Raw genomic sequence first — 17387 nt, 5'->3', positions numbered from 1 at the left:
GTCATGTTTACCGTTATTGAGTTAAGGAACAGAGAGTGCTATAAAACCTGCTGCTTGAAGTGCTAATAATTCTTCTAATATTCATTCTCAAGATGTGGGCATCACTGGCAAAGCCCATCATTAAATTCCCATGATAATATGTGGTGCCTTCTCTTTAAATTTGGTGTAGGTACAACCACAGCACCTACACAGGAAGGGGGCTCCAAGATTTTAACTGAGACATTGAAAGATTGGCTGACGTACATCCTTTTCTGGAAAGAGTGCCACTTGGGAGAACAACTTGAGGGTAATAATACACCTGCTGCTCTTAACTTTCAGGTGATGGAGATCGAAGGGAAAGAGCGTACAGCAGCCATGAGCAGCAACAGAGGGAATGGACACTGAACCGTTCTGCTAAATCTAAATAATCTGCATAGAGTGAAGTTCTTCCCATAACTAGTACATTACTACACCAGACTAAACCAGTGTCGGTCACTATTAGCAATATGCATTCTTGGACCTGTAACCCCCTTCAATTTTTTTAATTCATTCAAATTAGGCCAACATTGATTGCCCACCCCTAATTGTCTAGAGGGCAGTTGAGAATCAACCACATTGCTGTAGGTCTGGAGTCACATGTGGGCCAGACCAGGTAAGGACGGCAGTTTCCTTCCCTAAAGGATATTAGTGAACCAGATGGGTTTTTTCTGACAATTGACAATGGTTTCATGGTCATCATTAGGCTCATAATTTCAGATTTTTATTGAATTCAAATTCCACCGTCTGCCATAGCGGAGTTTGAACCCAGGTCCCCAGAACATTGTTACAGAGATAGTAGGAACTGCCGATGCTGGAGAATCTGAGATAACACGGTGTAGAGCTGGATGAACACAGCAGGCCAAGCAGCATCAGAGGAATGTTTCTGATATTTCCCCAGAACATTGCCTGGGTTTCTGGATTAATAATCTAGTGATAATACCACTAGGCTTTAGCCTCCCTATAGATAATGGTTAGTCAGTATCTTAAGTCCATTTTGCTGCTGTTGCACCATATCTCTTGATAGCCTCACCAAACCAAAATCTACTAATGTCAGTCCCCTAAACTACATGCCCACAACAGGCACATTTTTCTTCTAGAGGGGCGTGGGGTGCAGGCGAAAAGATGAAGAGTGATCCAGATTCTCACTGCCCTTTGATAAAGTGCCTTGCGCCATCATCCCTGAACCACTGAGCTCTTGTTTCATTGATGGTTTGTTCTGGATTCCCCTCTGTCTCCATCCCTATCCCCTCCCTAGTCATTCTCTGGCATTTTAAGCCCCTCCAGTTCCATCAACTCCCACTCTTCTAAACTCAAGGTAATGCAAAGCCAAGTTTATGAAAACCGTCTTTGTAATTTAACCCTTAAAGCAGAGTTTCCCAAACCTTTTCCCAGTTGAGACCCTATTTTGGTGCTTGAGAATAGCCATGACTGGGGTGAGGATGCTGAGACATCTGTGACAGCAGAGGCCAGGGGAAAAAATGATCTGATTCATTGGCAGATTTTTTTAACCTACTTCTCCACACAGGGTCTTTCATCACAGCATTCAGGCATCAAGGCTATGCCCACTTTGCAAAACAAATTCAGATTTTAAAAGGGTCACCAGCTTTTAGCAATGGGTTAGAGTTCCATGGCACCCATGGCTGTCTGGAACACCTGTCCCCAAAATTTTGGCTGGGGAGAATGTTGCAACCCAGAGTTTGGGAGGCCCTGCAGTAAAGGCCTTTTTTGTTTTAAAAGTAAGTATTACATGCTGCCAATTTGGTAGGAATGTGCAGTACGGTTCAGGTGTGATGGGGAGCACCAACAGAGGGACTGGGATTATAACTCACCATCCTACACTGTACTTGGATGTTTAATAGAGGAAAATGCACAGTACATGTATACTGTCAAGATCTGCCTACATGTATTTTAAAGTACACACTTCTACAGTATTAGAAAGTGGACATTACAGAAGTATACATTTATGTATATTAGATTAGTACACTATATGTACTAAGGCATTTTAGAAACATTGTAGGGTGAAATTTGCTTAGTATTTCTGTCAAATCTTACTGTAATATCATTTGAGGTTCATCTGAAATTCCAATTAGAAACAAAACCTAAAATGCTGAACATCTGGTTCCAAGCAAGCGTGGCCCCATGGACACTTGTGCACATATTATATTTATGAAGTACATAAATTTATCATAAAGCCACAAAACTGTGCTCATTCCTACTTATCGTCTTTATCTGTCCTGCTATCCATTTATTATTTGTAGTTCATTCAGTAACTTTTCAGATTTCCAGTATCTGTCATCTGCAATGTAATGATATGGTTTTGTCCCCTTATACCTCTCAAGGTCATTTGGATTTGCTGTCATTTGCTGCTTTATACAGTTCTTCTGCAAGCTCCTCCAGTCTCTCCCTGAATTCCAAATTCTTGTATAAACCTGGGGGGATACTGGTCATTCCATAAAGGAGGCCATAGAGACAGCCAGCAATCGATCCAGTGGCTCCACTCTCACCTGTTGATATAAAGATATGAGGTAAAGTGTTTCTCCTTAGCTAGTTTTACACTATTGTGCTGGCTCATGTGGCAACCTGTTAATGCACAGGAAGGTGCCATATACAGCAGCAAATCTCATTGTTGGTTAAGGATGCAAGAGTGGTTGACGATATGGATCCTACTTGTATGTTGATGTTCGTTTACTAGAGATGGCCCTGATGACATCAAGTGCTACATGGTCTCCTCTCATTCTGAATGTTATGTCCAGAGAGATTGTTCCAGACAGTCTGAAGTTTAGGCACCCTTTACGCTTGTTGAATGTACCAGTCAAGGTACCAGGAGAAATCCTGAAATCCCAGATACCGAGTTTGGTATTTCCAGAGCTGTGGGTTCAGTTCTGGGCACTGGATAATCGGGAAGGATGAACTGGTCTTGGAAGAGGATTCAGGACCAATTTACCAGGGCTACAACATGAAACTAGGTTCTATAAACCTATGTCATAGACCCTGCATAAAGCAAATTGAGGGCTGATCCAATCCAAATGTAGAAGTCACCTAAAGGATTTGGGAGGGTAGATAGTGTGAAATGATATCCTGTGGAGGAGGAGTGCAGGACTTAGGAAGAATAAGACCAGAATCAGAGTGAAACTGATCAGGAGGGAAATCACACACAGAGTGGTGAAAATTTGGAACAGTCTTCCTCCAAAAAGGGGTGTAGATGCTAGGGGATAATTGGAGCTTCTGAGACACCAATACGGAGTTATATTCGGTGAGAGCATCAGGACGATATCACAATGCTGGATAGATGGAGCTAAGGCATTAACCAGCCAAAAAAATCTCCCATTAAAAGCTGATAAACATCCTAATTGTTTTCTGAAACATTCTGAGCTTAATGTGCTGAAATGACAGTTTCATGTTTTCAAAGTTTAATTTCCATCTGCAGAGGAACCAGAAAGAGAATTTTCTATGTTTGATGAACCCATCTCTCCAAGGCTACCTTAATCCTCTCAGACATTCCATGCTGATCTGATGAATCCAAATCTCAATGCAAATAATCTACAGTCGTACTCACCCCCATGAAACATGGCGTGATGACATAGTTGTGTCCAGTCATTGCCAGCGAAGAGGAGGGCATCATAGGCTATCATTGGAGCATCATGTCCTCTCCTCCCACCCACACCTTCTGAACTCCATTCCTTGTAGACCTTTGGATTAATTTGACTGGATGTTATTCTTTTGTCTAAGACTGTTAAATTTATACTATTAATTCTCTCAGTCCCTTCTATCTATTTATATGAAAATGCAAACCTACAGACATTGGAAATCTCAGGAGAAAATGCAGAAAATACTCAGTGGGACAGGTTTCAGGCAAGTTCGGAGGCCGGAAAACAGCTAAAGGAGAGAGAAAGGAAATAGGAGGCTGGAAGGCAGGACATAGTGTAAGGCAAAAAGGGGGCAGTAAAGGGACAAGTAAGTCTTTTGCACTCATAGAAGACAGCAGGCATTGTCAGGTCTTTTTGACTGCGGGTTGTCCAGCTTAAGGCACAGGCTGACTGAATACAATGATTCTTCCCACCATTGGCAGTAAGCTGGGGTTCCCTGCTCTAATACGAATCAAATTTGTTTTTGTAAACCATAAGCCACACTTCCTGTATTCGTCCTCTCGCTGTGATGGGTCCCCTCCATTTGTCTTTTTCTTCTGTATAGCCTAGGCTGATCTAGAGACACAGACTTGCCCAATTTCTGTATCTTCAGCTTGAGCTTACCGACTCTCAAACCAGAGAATGGGCAGAAGAACCCACATCGGAAGCCCACTCGATTGTAGGAATGGTTGGAAGGTATGTGCTTAGAGGCACCACCAGCTGGTTTGACTTGGCCAAACCACAAAGCAGTGGTATTATTTGATCAATAGTTGGGATCTGGTTGATGGACACCAGGGCTAGTCCCATGCTCTCATACACCTGTGTATTGTTTCTCTTTTGGTGGTGGTGGTGGTGGTGGTGGTGGTGGTGGTGGGTGGGGGTTGTCATCTTACCACTAAGATTCCCTGCATAAAGTGTCTAGCTGAATATGGAAAGCTGAGAATAAGGAGGCCTGGGTGGGATTGCAGCAGTGAGCAATTGTTTTGGAAGATCAGGATTACTCGTGTCAGAACCAGTCTGCAGTTAGTCTCCTCAGTGCAGATGAGAACTGGAGTGGTGTATACCATATGCTAACTACAGCTGTTTCCCCTTAAAGGAATGTTTAAGTCATGGATAGTAGAAAGAGAGGAGATGAAGGGGAGAATGTAGCATCTTTGGTATGAGAAGGGGGATAGGTTTTGGGAGAGATTGAGAAGTGGACCAGGGTGTTGAGGAAGGAATGGTCCCTTTGCAATGCTGGAAGGGGAGGGGAAAATGCATTCGATAGTGACGTTAAGCTGGAAATGGCAATCCCTGAGAAGTTACCAAACCCAATGAACCTGGAAACTCAGAGCGCTGAGCCCTAACTCTCCCAGGGTAAAGGTACTATCTCAAATAGCCTGGGCCAGAGGTGGGCACAGATTCCAACCCATTGCTCTGTACTATTACAGACCACAAATACAAGCCGACAGATACTGAGTCAGCCTACTTAATCCTCCCAGATCTCTCGGATACCAAACCAACCAATGTGACTTACCCAGAGCACAGGTAACCAAAGAATCAACTGCAACCATCTAAGAGAAGATCCCAAACCAACCAATTGTGACCAAACATGATCCCAGTCAGTCACATCTAATCAAGTGTTTACAACTCTGTAGCTCTGAGTTAGTGAGATGGAGTTTGAGATGTAAATATCAGAGAAATGACATTCTGACATTGAAGAAAAAACCATCCTTTAGATAATGGATGGAATTTGATTAGTGTTCAGGAACAGGAGGGTTCAAATGCAGGTCGGTCAACCAAAGAAAATTCTGAAGCTACAATTTTTGCCCATTGGTCTGCATAGCTTGCTACCTGTGTGGATGAGGTTAGGAACTAGAGACAAAAACACAAGACTTGGGAGCTAGATTAGGCCATTCAGCCCCTCAAACCTGTCCTGCCATTCAATAAGATCAATAAATATTCCACAGATAGAACTCTCAAGGTTATAGGACAACTATTGTAGAACAACTGGAAGGAACTTTCTCTTCTGAAGTTAAGTGACCTAATGGGCCTGAAAAGTGGGAAGGACTTCCTTTGGAGACAGGTTAGGTTTTCCTGTGGGATTTCATTGCAAGCACAGGTAAAATATCAAATTTTATAGATAGGAAGTTCTGAAACCTGCCGGGACCTACTGGGCTCCAATATCTGGGCATCATATTTAAAAGGGTACCCAGACAATATTCATTTACACTCACCAGCAAATGCAATTTCTCACAACTGACTGTTAATTTCCTTTGGCAGATGGTGGGTGCATCTAATGTCAAAAGATAGCAGCAATCAAAGAGTTTCCAGCTCCTTGGAACATGAGGAGCAGAGTTGATGGCCTGAATGGCCTCCTACTGCTCCAGAGATTGATGGGCAGGATAAACCCAGTCAGAAACTTCCTAAAAACCAAAAAAAAGCGAAAGAACTATAAATCAGGAACAAAAACAGAAGTTACTGGGAAAGCTCAGCACGTCTGGCAGCATCTGTGAATAAAAAAAATCTGAGGTAACGTTTTGGGTCCAGTAACCCTTCCTCAGAAGGGGGAAGTTTAAAAGAGATGTGTGAGGCGTGGTTTCACACAAAGTGTGGTGTGTGCCTGGAACGTGCTGCCAGAGGAGATAGAAACATGGAAACATATAGAAACATAGAAGATAGGAGCAGGAGGGGGCCATTCGGCCCTTTGAGCCTGCTCCGCCATTCATCATGATCATGGCTGACCATTTCACTCAACAGCCTAATCCTGCTTTCTCCCATAACCTTTGATCCCATTCGCCCCAAGTGCTATATCTAGTCGCCTTTTGAACACATTCAGTGTTTTGGCATCAACTACTTCCTGTGGTAATGAATTCCACAGGCTCACCACTCTTTGGGTGAAGAAATGTCTCCCCTTCATCTCCGTCCTAAATGGCCTACCCCGAAACCTCAGACTGTGACCCTTGGTTCTGGACACACCCACCATCAGGAACATCCTCCCTGCACTACCCTGTCCAATCCTGTTAGAATTTTATAAATCTCTATGGGATCCCCCACCTTCATTCATCTGAACTCCAGTGAAAACAATCCCAACCTAATCAATCTCTCCTCATACGTCAGACCTACCATACTGGGAATCAGCCTGGTAAACCTTCGCTGCACTCCCTCAAGAGCAAGAGCATCCTTCCTCAGAAAAGGAGACCAAAACTGCGCACAATATTCCTGCTCCTGTACTGAAAACCTCTCACAATGAAGGCCAACATACTGCCCGCTGCACCTGAATGCTTACCTTCAGCGACTGGTGCAGAAGGACATCCAGGTCCTGCTACACACTCCCCTCTCCCAATTTACAGCCATTCAGGTAGTAATCTGCCTTCTTGTTTCTGCTTCCAAAGTTAGTAACCTCACATTTATCCAAATTTTACTGCTTCTGGCATTGATTTGCCCACTCACCCAACCTGTCCAGATCATGCTGAAGGATCTCTGCATCCTTGTCACTTTTCACCATCCTACCCAATTTGGTATCATCTGCAAACTTGGAGATGTTACATTTTGTTCCCTCATCTAAATCATTAATATATATTGTGAATAGCTGGGGTCCCAGCACCGAACCCTGTGGCATCCCACTAGTTACTGCCTGCCAATTTGAAAGATGGTAGAAGTAAACACAATAGCAGCATTCAAGAAACACCTGGACGAATACATGAATAGGAAGGGAATAGAGGGATACGGGTCCTGTAAATGAAAACAGTTTTAATATGGAAGGGGAAAATGTGTCGTTGCAGGCTTGGAGGGCCGAACGGCCTGTTCTTGTACTGTATGATTCTTAGTAGTTTACTATGTGTCCACTCACTGGCAGAAACTGTACACAGACATGCTATGATAGAAAAGGAAGCATTTGTTGCTAAATGGATTTGTGGAAAGCTCACAGATTTTGACTTTGATCTCCATTTCTAGATAGGGACAGACCACAAGCCCTCAATGACAGTCAAATTCTAATTGGTTAGAAAATAAAATCTCCACATGTAAAACTATTCAGGCTGTGAATGATGAGGAGGTTTGGTAAAACAACAGAGTACAACAGAAACTTTGTCATATATCCCTGTGGCTGACCAAAGGTGAATTATTAGTTTGATTAATTAGCCTTTGAATTGACAATAGCCACAAAACTAACAGCAACAACTCAGCGACTGAATAGAATCAGAAATGTACAGAAATCTGATGAAAAATGTGCTCATGTTGGAATAAGCTCTCTCAGTTCCAACCCTGATCTTGTTATCAAACCCGCTGATAAGGCGGTGCTGTTAAACATTCTGCCAGTTGCCCTCTACCTGGCAGAAGCTGAGTGCCAACTGTCAGATTCTTCCTCCCATCTCTCGCTGGACAATGACCCCACTATTGAACACCAGGCTGTAATTTCCAAGACTGTCGCTGACCTCATCTCCTCTGGAGATCTCCTTCCACAATGACAACCTCATAGGCCCCCAACCCACACAGGCCGCTTCTGCCCTCTTCCCAAAATCCTCAAACAGGACTGCCTCCAGACCCATCATTTCAGCTGGTTCCTGTCCCATTGAACTCATTTCTTCTTCTGATCTTGACTATGCTATTCCCCTTTGTTCAGTCTCTTCCCTGCTCACATTTGTGATTCACCTGGCATTTTCCATTGGTTCTACAATTTCCAGTTTTCTGGGTCCTAGCTGGCTTCTCTGGATGTGTGATCCCTCCACATGTGAGATTGGTCTGGGCCTCACTGTTTCTTCCTTGATCAGAGACCTGAACCATTCCCATCCATTACTACTCTCCAATTGGCTCAGCTCATTTGCACTTTGAACAACTTCTCCTTTAACTCATTTTGCTTTCTCCAGGTCAAAGGGGTGGCCATGGGTACCCACATGGCTCCCAGTTGTGTCTTTTGTGGGGTATCTAGAATGTTCTTTGTCCCAGTCCAACTTGGGCCCCCAACTACATCTCTTTCTCTGATACACTGATGCTGTCTTTGGTGTCAGTTCTGGAAAATCATCAATTCTACTTCCAATTTCCCTCCTTCTCTCACTTTCCCTGGTCCAGTTCTAACTCTTCCTTCTCTGACTTCACTGTTTCCATTTCTGGGGATAGGCTGATATTCATTACAAACCCACAGTTACCTCGAATACACCTCCTCACACCCTGCTTTCTGTCAGGATTCCATTCCATTCTCCCAGTTTCTCCGTCTCTTGTCTCATCGGTTCTGATGATGTCACCTTCAACATGGCTGCTTCCCTTCCTCCTAAGCTGAGGACTCCCCACTGAACCCTGGAATTGTGGTTGACAGGGTCCTCAGCCGTGTCTGATCCATTTCTCGCACTTCTGCCCTTGTCCCTTCCCCTTCCTCCCAGAGCATCAACAGTTTCCCCTTGTCCTCCCTTTCCATCACATCAGTCTCCACACCACATCCTCCTCCATTTCTGTCACCTCCAGCAGGATACCACCAAACCCATCTTCCCCTCCTCTCCAATGTCAGCATTCCCGCAGGGATCATTCCCTCAGGGACACTCCTCAATCACTCCGATTGCTTCCTCACTCCCCGTGGCACCCTCCCAGGCAGACACTGAAGGTGTAATATTTCATAGTATCCCTACAGTGTGGAAACAAGCTCTTCGGCCCAACAAGTCCACACTGACCCTCAGAGCATCCCATCCAGACCCATCCCCCTATAACCCAGCTAATCTACACATCCCTGAACACTACAGGCAATTTAGCATGGCCAATTCACCATTATTGGACTGTGGGAGGGAACCGGAGCATCCAGAGGAAACCCACGCTGACATGGAGAGAACGTGCAAACTTCACACAGACAGTCCCCCAAGAGTGGAATCAAAACAGTGTCCCTGGTGCTGTGAGGCAGCAGTACTAACCACTGAGCCACGGTGCCGCCCGTAATCCATTCACCTCCTCCATCCTCACTGTCCAAGGACCCAAACACACTGAAGCAAATGTTTCACTTGTCCTTCAATCTAGTCCACTGTATTCACTGCTCATAATACAGTCTCCTTTACATCGTAGACACAAACACAGTGTGGATAACTACTCTGTGGAACATCTCCCCTCTGTCTGTAGGAATGGCCCTGACCTCCCAGTTGTTTTACCATTTCAATAATCCACCTTGCTCTCACACTAACATTCCTGTACTGGGTCTGCTCCAACATCCCAATGAAATACAACACAAGCTTAAGGAACAAGACCTCATTTTCCACTTAGGCACTTTACAGCTTCTACGACTTAATACTGACTTCCAGAACTTCAGAGCATGACCTTGATCAATTAATTACCTTGATAAATTCATTAATTAATGATCTTGATTAATTAATTTAATTATACCACAACAGCATCTTGATTGCTCTCAATAACACAGATTGATTTTAGCACCTTCCATTAACATCTACTTTACATCTATAGCTCCCCATCATCACTAGCATCCTTCTTGTCTTTTGCACTGTGCACTGTAACCAAATGTTCCATTTGTTCCCTGTCTCCCCTTTTGTCAATAGCACAAAAGCCTTCATTTATCATCAATTCCCCCTGCCCCTATTCAGGTCCAAAGAAGTGTCATATTGGAATCTTGAAATATTGAAATCTTAACTGTTTCTCACCCCAAAGATCCTGCCAGACCTGCTATATTTTTTCAGCACATTCTGTTTCTATATTAGAAATTCACCAAGGCTCCATAGTCAGCACCTTCCAAACCCACGACCACTACCATCCAGAAGGGCAAGGGCAGCAGATACATGGGAACACCACCACCTTCAGGTTTCCCTTCAAGCCACTCACCATCCTGACTTGGAAATCTATCGCTGTTCCTTCACTGACGCTGGGTTAAAATCCTGTAATTTCCTCCCTAACAGCATTGTGGGTTAACCTACAGCACATGGACTGTAGCGGTTCAAGAAGGCAGCTCACTACAACCTTCTCAATGGCAACCAGGGATGAGCAATAAATGTTGCCACAGCCAGTGATGCTCACATCCCTTCTGTGATATTGTCAGTATAAAATATGACGAAAGGTGCATAATATTATCTTTTGGGATTTGGATTTTAATACAAAGATAGATGGAGGAGGGCTGTTTTGTGAAAGTATTTTTCTTCAAACATGTATTTTTTGAAACAGTAACCTGGTTGCATTAATCCCCAGAAGACTTTTCCTTCAGGCTAGCAGAACCCCTACAATGTTAAAGGATAGAATATTTATATTGCTGAGTTTACAACACATAAAATGCTATTTGTTTAGTTTGGGAGTTCAGTTCAGAAGTTTAGTTTAGAAGGGATAGCAGTTTCTCCCAATCAGAGAATTGAGCTTTTAGCTCAAGGGAGCTGCTCACTGTGGCCAAAGCATTATAGATGGTGGAACTTCCAACCAGGACAGTTCAGATAGAAATCATCAAGTTATTAGAACTGAAAAAGTTTAAAGGCATCAGAGTTGTGAAAGGTAGAGGTCTTAAGAACAAATCATAAAATTGTCTCCATAGACCAAGACTAAGAAACTGGGAGGAGTCAATTCAGTAAGAACTTGAAGAGTTGAGATCAGAGTAAAAGGATAATGTTGCATAAGAAATTAAAACCTTGTTATGCTTTTTGTGTTAGGATTTTTCTAACTGCTACTTTTTATATATAGGTTTATACTTTTTGTGCAATGAATGTGCAATTCAGTTGTTAAAGAACATCTGCAGCCTTGTCTAGCTAAATTGACTAACCACCATGATAACCAACTTAAACACATGATTAAAGAAGACAGGTTTTGTTCTGGGATCTGACTTGTCAGCATTACTCATACATGGGATCTCTACCATTCTTTTTGTTCTGTTGTTATAAAGCACACTTACTGCTCCAAACTGACCCCATGCACAGCACTGTTAACAGGACAACCAACTCTATCCTTACTAGAACACAGATACCACACTAGCTTGAACTAATGATGCATCTTCAACAATCCCAGTGCACAGATACAAAACCATTCAACCGAGACATTTCCAAAGCTCAGAAATTGTACCAACCATTCCACTATGCCACTGCTCAAGGAGCAACTCAGTCCAGACCATTGGTACCAAATCTACCCTTTTACTGTACAGAAATGAAATCAAATAATCTTGGTCTTGCCAGTGTCACACATGCTAGATTCTTACATGTACAGATATGTGACCTGGCAGTATAATGAGAGAAGGTGCCACTGCTTTGCACCAGTGTGTTTTAAAACCTCTTACATCTGCATTCTCATATTAAAACCAAAAGAATTGCGGATGCTGTAAATCAGGAACAAAAACAAAGTTGCTGGAAAAGCTCAGCAGGTCTGGCAGCATCTGTGGAGAAGAAAACAGAGTTAACGTTTTGGGTCCGGTGACCCTTCCTCAGAACCGATGGTGGCTGGGAAAACGTCAGTTTATATGCAGAAAAAAGGGAGGTGGGTGGGGTAGAGAGTAAGCGATAGGATAGAGCCCAAAGAGAGAGAAAAACAGTTGGACAGACAAAGGAGTTGCTAACGATCAGGCTGGGAGGGTGAATAGTTGTTAATGGGGACTGTTAGTGACTAACAACAGGGGGCGTGTAGTGGCAGGCTATGTGATAACAAAGCCTGGTGTGTGGGGTGGGGAGCTGGGACATGGGAGAGTTTAGGCCCTAAAATTATTGAACTCAATATTGAGTCTGGAGGGCTGTAGGGTCCCCAAGCAGAAAATGAGGTGTTGTTCCTCCAGCTTGCGCTGGGCTTCACTGGAACACTGTAGCAAGCCGGAGACAGAGATGTTGGCCAGGGAGCAGGGTGGTGCATTGAAGTGGTAGGCAACGGGTAGTTCAAGGTCTTTTTTGCAAGCAGAATGTAGATGTTCTGCGAAGCGGTCGCCAAGTCTACGCTTCGTTTCCCCAATGTAGAGGAGACCACATTGTGAGCAGTGAATGCAGTAGACTAGATTCTTGGAAGTGTTGCTTCACCTGGAAGGTATGTTTGGGCCTTTGGATACTGGGGAGGGAGGAGGTAAATGCGCAGGTGTTGCACCTTTGCTGGTTACAGAGGAAGGTGCCGTAAGGCTGTGGGGAGGTGTTGGGGTGAAGGAGGTATGGACCAGGGTGTCCCGGAGGGAACAGTCCCTGCGGAAGGCGGACAAGGGAGGGGAGGGGAATATGTGTCTGGTGGTGGCATCTTGCTGGAGGTGGCGGAAATGGCGTCTGATGATCTTCTGGATGTGGATGCTGGTGGGATGGTAGGTGAGGATAAGGGGAACCCTATCGCTATTGCGGGAGGGAAGAGAAGGGGTGAGGGCAGAAGTGCAGGAGATTGGTCGGACCCGATGGAGGGCCCTGTTGAGCTGAGGAATCCTCGGTTGAGGAAGAATGTGGACATTTGAGGCTCCCTTGTCGAAGTTGGCCTCATCTAAACATATACGACGGAGATGGAGGAACTGAAAGAATGGGATGGAGTCTTTACAGGAAGTGGGGTGTGAGGATGTATAGTCCAGGTAGCTGTGGGAGTCAATGGGTTTGTAATGGATATTAGTGGCCAGTCTATCTCCAGAAATGGAAACAGAAATGTCGAGGAAGGGAAGGAAGGAGTCAGAGATAGACCAGGTGAAAGTGAGGGCAGGGTGGAAATTGGAGGCGAAATTGATGAAGTTTTCCAATTCTCAACGAGATAGGGAAGCAGCACCGATGATATCTTCGATGTATTGGAGAAAGAGTTGTGGGTGGGGGCCGGAATAGGACTGGAACAAGGAATGTTCCACGTACCCCACAAAGAGACAGGCATAACTAGGTCCCATGCGGGTACCCATGGCAACTCCTCTTACCTGAAGAAATTGAGAGGAGTTGAAAGAGAAGTTGTTGAGGGTGAGGACAAGCTCAGCCAAGCGGAGGAGGGTGGTGGTGGGTGGGGATGGTTCAGGTCTTTGCTCCAGGAAGAAGCGGAGAGCCCTAAGACCCTCCTGGTGGGGAACGGACGTGTAAAGGGATTGCACATCCATGGTAAAGAGGAGGTGGCTGGAGCCGGTAAACTGGAAGCCAGTAAACAGGGATGCTCCCTGGCCAACATTTCTGTCTCCGGCTTGCTACAGTGTTCCAGTGAATTCCAACGCAAGCTGGAGGAACAACACCTCATTTTCCGCTTGGGAACCCTACAGCCCTCCGGACTCAATATTGAGTTCAATAATTTTAGGGCCTAAACTCTCCCATGTCCCAGCCCCCACACACCAGGGTTTGTTACCGCATAGCCTGCCACTACACACCCACTGTTGTTAGTCACTAACAGTCCCCATTAACAACTATTCACCCTCCCAGCCTGATCGTTAGCAATTCCTTTGTCTGTCCAACTGTCTTTCTCTCTCTTTGGGCTCTATCCTATCGTTTACTCCCTACCCCACCCACCTCCCTATTTTCTGCATATAAACTGACGTTTTCCCAGCCACCATCAGTTCTGAGGAAGGTTCACCAGACTCGAAACGTTAACTCTGTTTTCTCCTCCACAGATGCTACCAGACCTGCTGAGCTTTTCCAGCAACTTTGTTTTTGTTGCATTCTCATATAGTTGCACCGTAGTAATACCTACTCTATTCTGGTCCATAACAATGCAGGGTCAGTCTACTTCATTGGGCATCCACAGTGGTCTTCGGTACTCAAAGTGTACAATCTCAGAAACCAAAATGATGGGAAGCATTTTGAAAAACTGGTTGGTAAGCCTTCCCTCTGTCAAAATCAGCCCCATAAAGTTTCAGAATGGCAGGCAGAGTTTTAATTCAGAATTATGAACTGCAGCACACCAACCTGATCTCTTTTCTCTGCGTCATAGTTCTTTGGAAAAGTTGGTGTGTTCTGCCCTTCCTGTGAAATTCCTCTTTCTTCCAAATATGTCTGCCATTTGGTTTCAAAATAAAACCAATTTTGTTGGTATTCTAAGGCAAAAAGTGCAATTATTGAGTCAATTCTTACAATTTCAGGATGCTTTTGAACTTTTAATGAAAATAGGTGTTGCTGGAAAGAGAACACATTTTTTAAAAACTTTTCTTGTGCTCATCAGGACTATTAGCAAGAATACCAAGATTAAAGGGAACCACGTTTTATACCATATGAGAAGGGAATGCTGATTGTTTGGTAAGTGGACTCTGATTGACAAGTGTGTTGTCATGGAAAGTGAAATGGGAAAATGATGACTAACAGTAAACTTCCAAGTTTTGTTTAAATTTAAACTAGGCAGGTTGACTCTGATTGACCAAGCAATTGCCCTGAGAAATAAACTAGAGAGTGGCTGTCACCTATTTTGTTGAAACAGATGTAGTGTTTGCACATGTCCTTCCTGTCTGCTAAGAACAAAAACTTTGTGTATTAACCTGTGTAGCTTCCAGTTCACTCAAGTGCACTGAACTATAAGCCCAAAGTGACAGCCTAAAATTGCATAATTCGTAGTGCACTCTCAACCATTTAGCAAATATTGTCCATTCATGCAATTAAATATAATGTGTTTTGCATTTTGCAATCACATGACAGTTGGACAATCATTGTCCACACCATAATTTTTTATGATTATTGCTGAAAAGAGAGACATGTTGTTGAAACTTCTTATCAGGACAAATGCAAGAATGCCTGATTTTAAATGATCACAACAATCCATATGATAGGAGAAATTAGTTTGATTGGTTTGCAGATTAACTCTGATTGACCATGGAGTTCCCATGGAAAAGGCAATCGTTCGAAGTTTGGCATTCTTGTATTTGTCCTGATGGGTGAAAACCTTTAGCAACAGTGTTAGTAGTCTGACAATATTTTCTTTTCTCAATTTCTCCTCTACTGAAGCCAGGGATTGATCTTAAGCTTCGCCTTGTCGAAGCTGTAAATCTTTCTCAGGCCTTCTATACTGAGGCTGTACATCTATCCAGGTCTCTCGTACTGAGAGTTGAGTTTTGAGATCTCTCCCATTGATCTAGTACACATCGGTGAACATACTCAGACAGCAGGAATTGCTGGAGTCAGAATGTGGAGCTGGAGGAACACGGCAGGTCAGGCAGCAGAGGAGCAGCTCCTGATGAAGGGTCCTGACCTGAAACGTCGACTTTCCTGCTCCTCTGATGCTAACTGACCTGCTGTGTTCCTCCACCTCCACACTCTATTGACTTTGCAAAAGTACTTACTAGTAACTGAATTGTCGGTTTTCAGTCTTTCCATTTGGGGTAACTGTCAAAACCTGTCCCTTTTGTGGGGAATAGTGAAAACAGACTGTTCCTTGCTTCCAAATAGGGTATTGAAATGAAACATGAACAGCCTCTGCTGCCATCAACATGAGGCAGTTCCAACTCTATTAGTTTGATGATACTATCATTCTCCATTTCGGTTGAAAACTGAATTACATTCCAATAGTCTTTACTCAGATTTTATATTTATACTATTGACTTCCAGCTAGTAATAACTCAATGCTGAGGACTCCCAGGTCAACTTCCTCCTGACTGTATACCACTGTGCTTCTGTTGGGTCTGTTCTGCCATTGGGACTGGATATATCCAGGGACAGGGTTGATAGTGTCCCAGAAATTAAGTGGGAAGTATGATTCTGTGACTACTGGAAATTTCCCCTAATTCAGGCACATGTTCCTAGTTTGCCAATGCGTCAAATTTAAAATTGTCATTGTAAAAAAAACAGAAATTCCTAGAGAAACTCGTCAGGTCTGGCAGTATCTGTGGAAACAAAGCAGAGTTAACGTTTCAGGTCCAGTGACCCTTCTTTGGCTCGGAGTCAATCTTTAACTATCCACCTGTGAAGCATCCTGGGAACTCACTTCAAATCAAGGAACAAAGGACAATGCAGACATCACCGAATCCAGTCTTAAAGTTGGAAGTTTCTGTTAATCCTCCTCCCCGAGTCCCCACCATAAAGTTCTCACCTGACATGTGACGAATGGTTTTCCTGCAGTAAGCCTCAGCCACAGCAACCACCTTTAACATCTCCCTTCCCCACTCCACTATGGGCTTGCGTTGCACAGCATAGGATGCAAAAAGAGCTGTGCACAGCGATCCGAGGAAACCTGTTGCAAATAGAGAGAGAGAGAGCGAGGGAGAGAGAGAGAGCGAGGGAGAGAGAAAGAGTGAGAGAGAGAGCGAGGGAGAGCTGGTTCAGTAATAACAGACCAAACCAAAGTGAATGAATGCTTGTAAAGGAGAAAAAACATGATGTAGGCCTTTGCTGGAGTGTTATACCCAATTCTTAGCATCAGACTTTGGAAAAGATTTACAGAACTTGGAAAATTGAATTGAATTAGCTTTATTGTCACATGTACTCAAATGAAAAGTTTACAGTCACCTCATTACAGCACCATCTTAGGTACAAAGGTACCTAGGTACAGGTACTTAAAATCAAATTCTTAGAAGCTAGAAAAGAAATAAATAGTCCACCATATAGGTCATAGGTCAAATTATAAAAATAAAGTAGTAAGAAGTTTGAAAAGTTCAGAAATTTTACCTCAGAGATTTACCATGGTAGCACCATGAATGACAACCTTCAGTTATGTGCAGAAATAAAACAGGAGATTTAACAGGTGCATTCCTACTAATCTCCTCACCCAGAGATAGTAGGAACTGCAGATGCTGGAGAATCCGAGACAACAAGGTGCAGGGCTGGATGAACACAGCAGGCCAAGCAGCATCATAGGAGCAGAGAGGCTGACGTTTCGGGCCTAGACCCTTCATCAGAAAAGGGGGAGGGGAAGGGGGTTCTGAAATAAATAGGGAGAGAGTGGGAGGCGGATAGAAGAGGGATAGAG

The 17387-nt window shown here is 43.9% G+C and overlaps 1 protein-coding gene across 1 annotated transcript in view; it reads right to left on the bottom strand.

Moving 5' to 3' along the window:
- Positions 1-2358: 2358 nt before the first annotated feature.
- adprhl1 (ADP-ribosylhydrolase like 1) overlaps positions 2359-17387 on the bottom strand; it is a 36992-nt gene continuing 21963 nt past the window's right edge. Inside the window, exons 4-7 of the mRNA XM_048602635.1 lie at positions 16512-16652; positions 14405-14532; positions 3575-3707; positions 2359-2522 (exon numbers count right to left, since the gene is read on the bottom strand). Of these exons, the coding sequence (XP_048458592.1) occupies positions 2359-2522; positions 3575-3707; positions 14405-14532; positions 16512-16652 (566 nt within the window). The remainder of the gene's footprint in view (positions 2523-3574; positions 3708-14404; positions 14533-16511; positions 16653-17387) is intronic.

Source organism: Rhincodon typus, chromosome 11 (assembly GCF_021869965.1).
Source record: "Rhincodon typus isolate 14 chromosome 11, sRhiTyp1.1, whole genome shotgun sequence".
In the NCBI taxonomy this organism is placed as follows: Eukaryota; Metazoa; Chordata; class Chondrichthyes; order Orectolobiformes; family Rhincodontidae; genus Rhincodon; species Rhincodon typus.
This window is presented reverse-complemented; position numbering and strand designations above follow the sequence as displayed.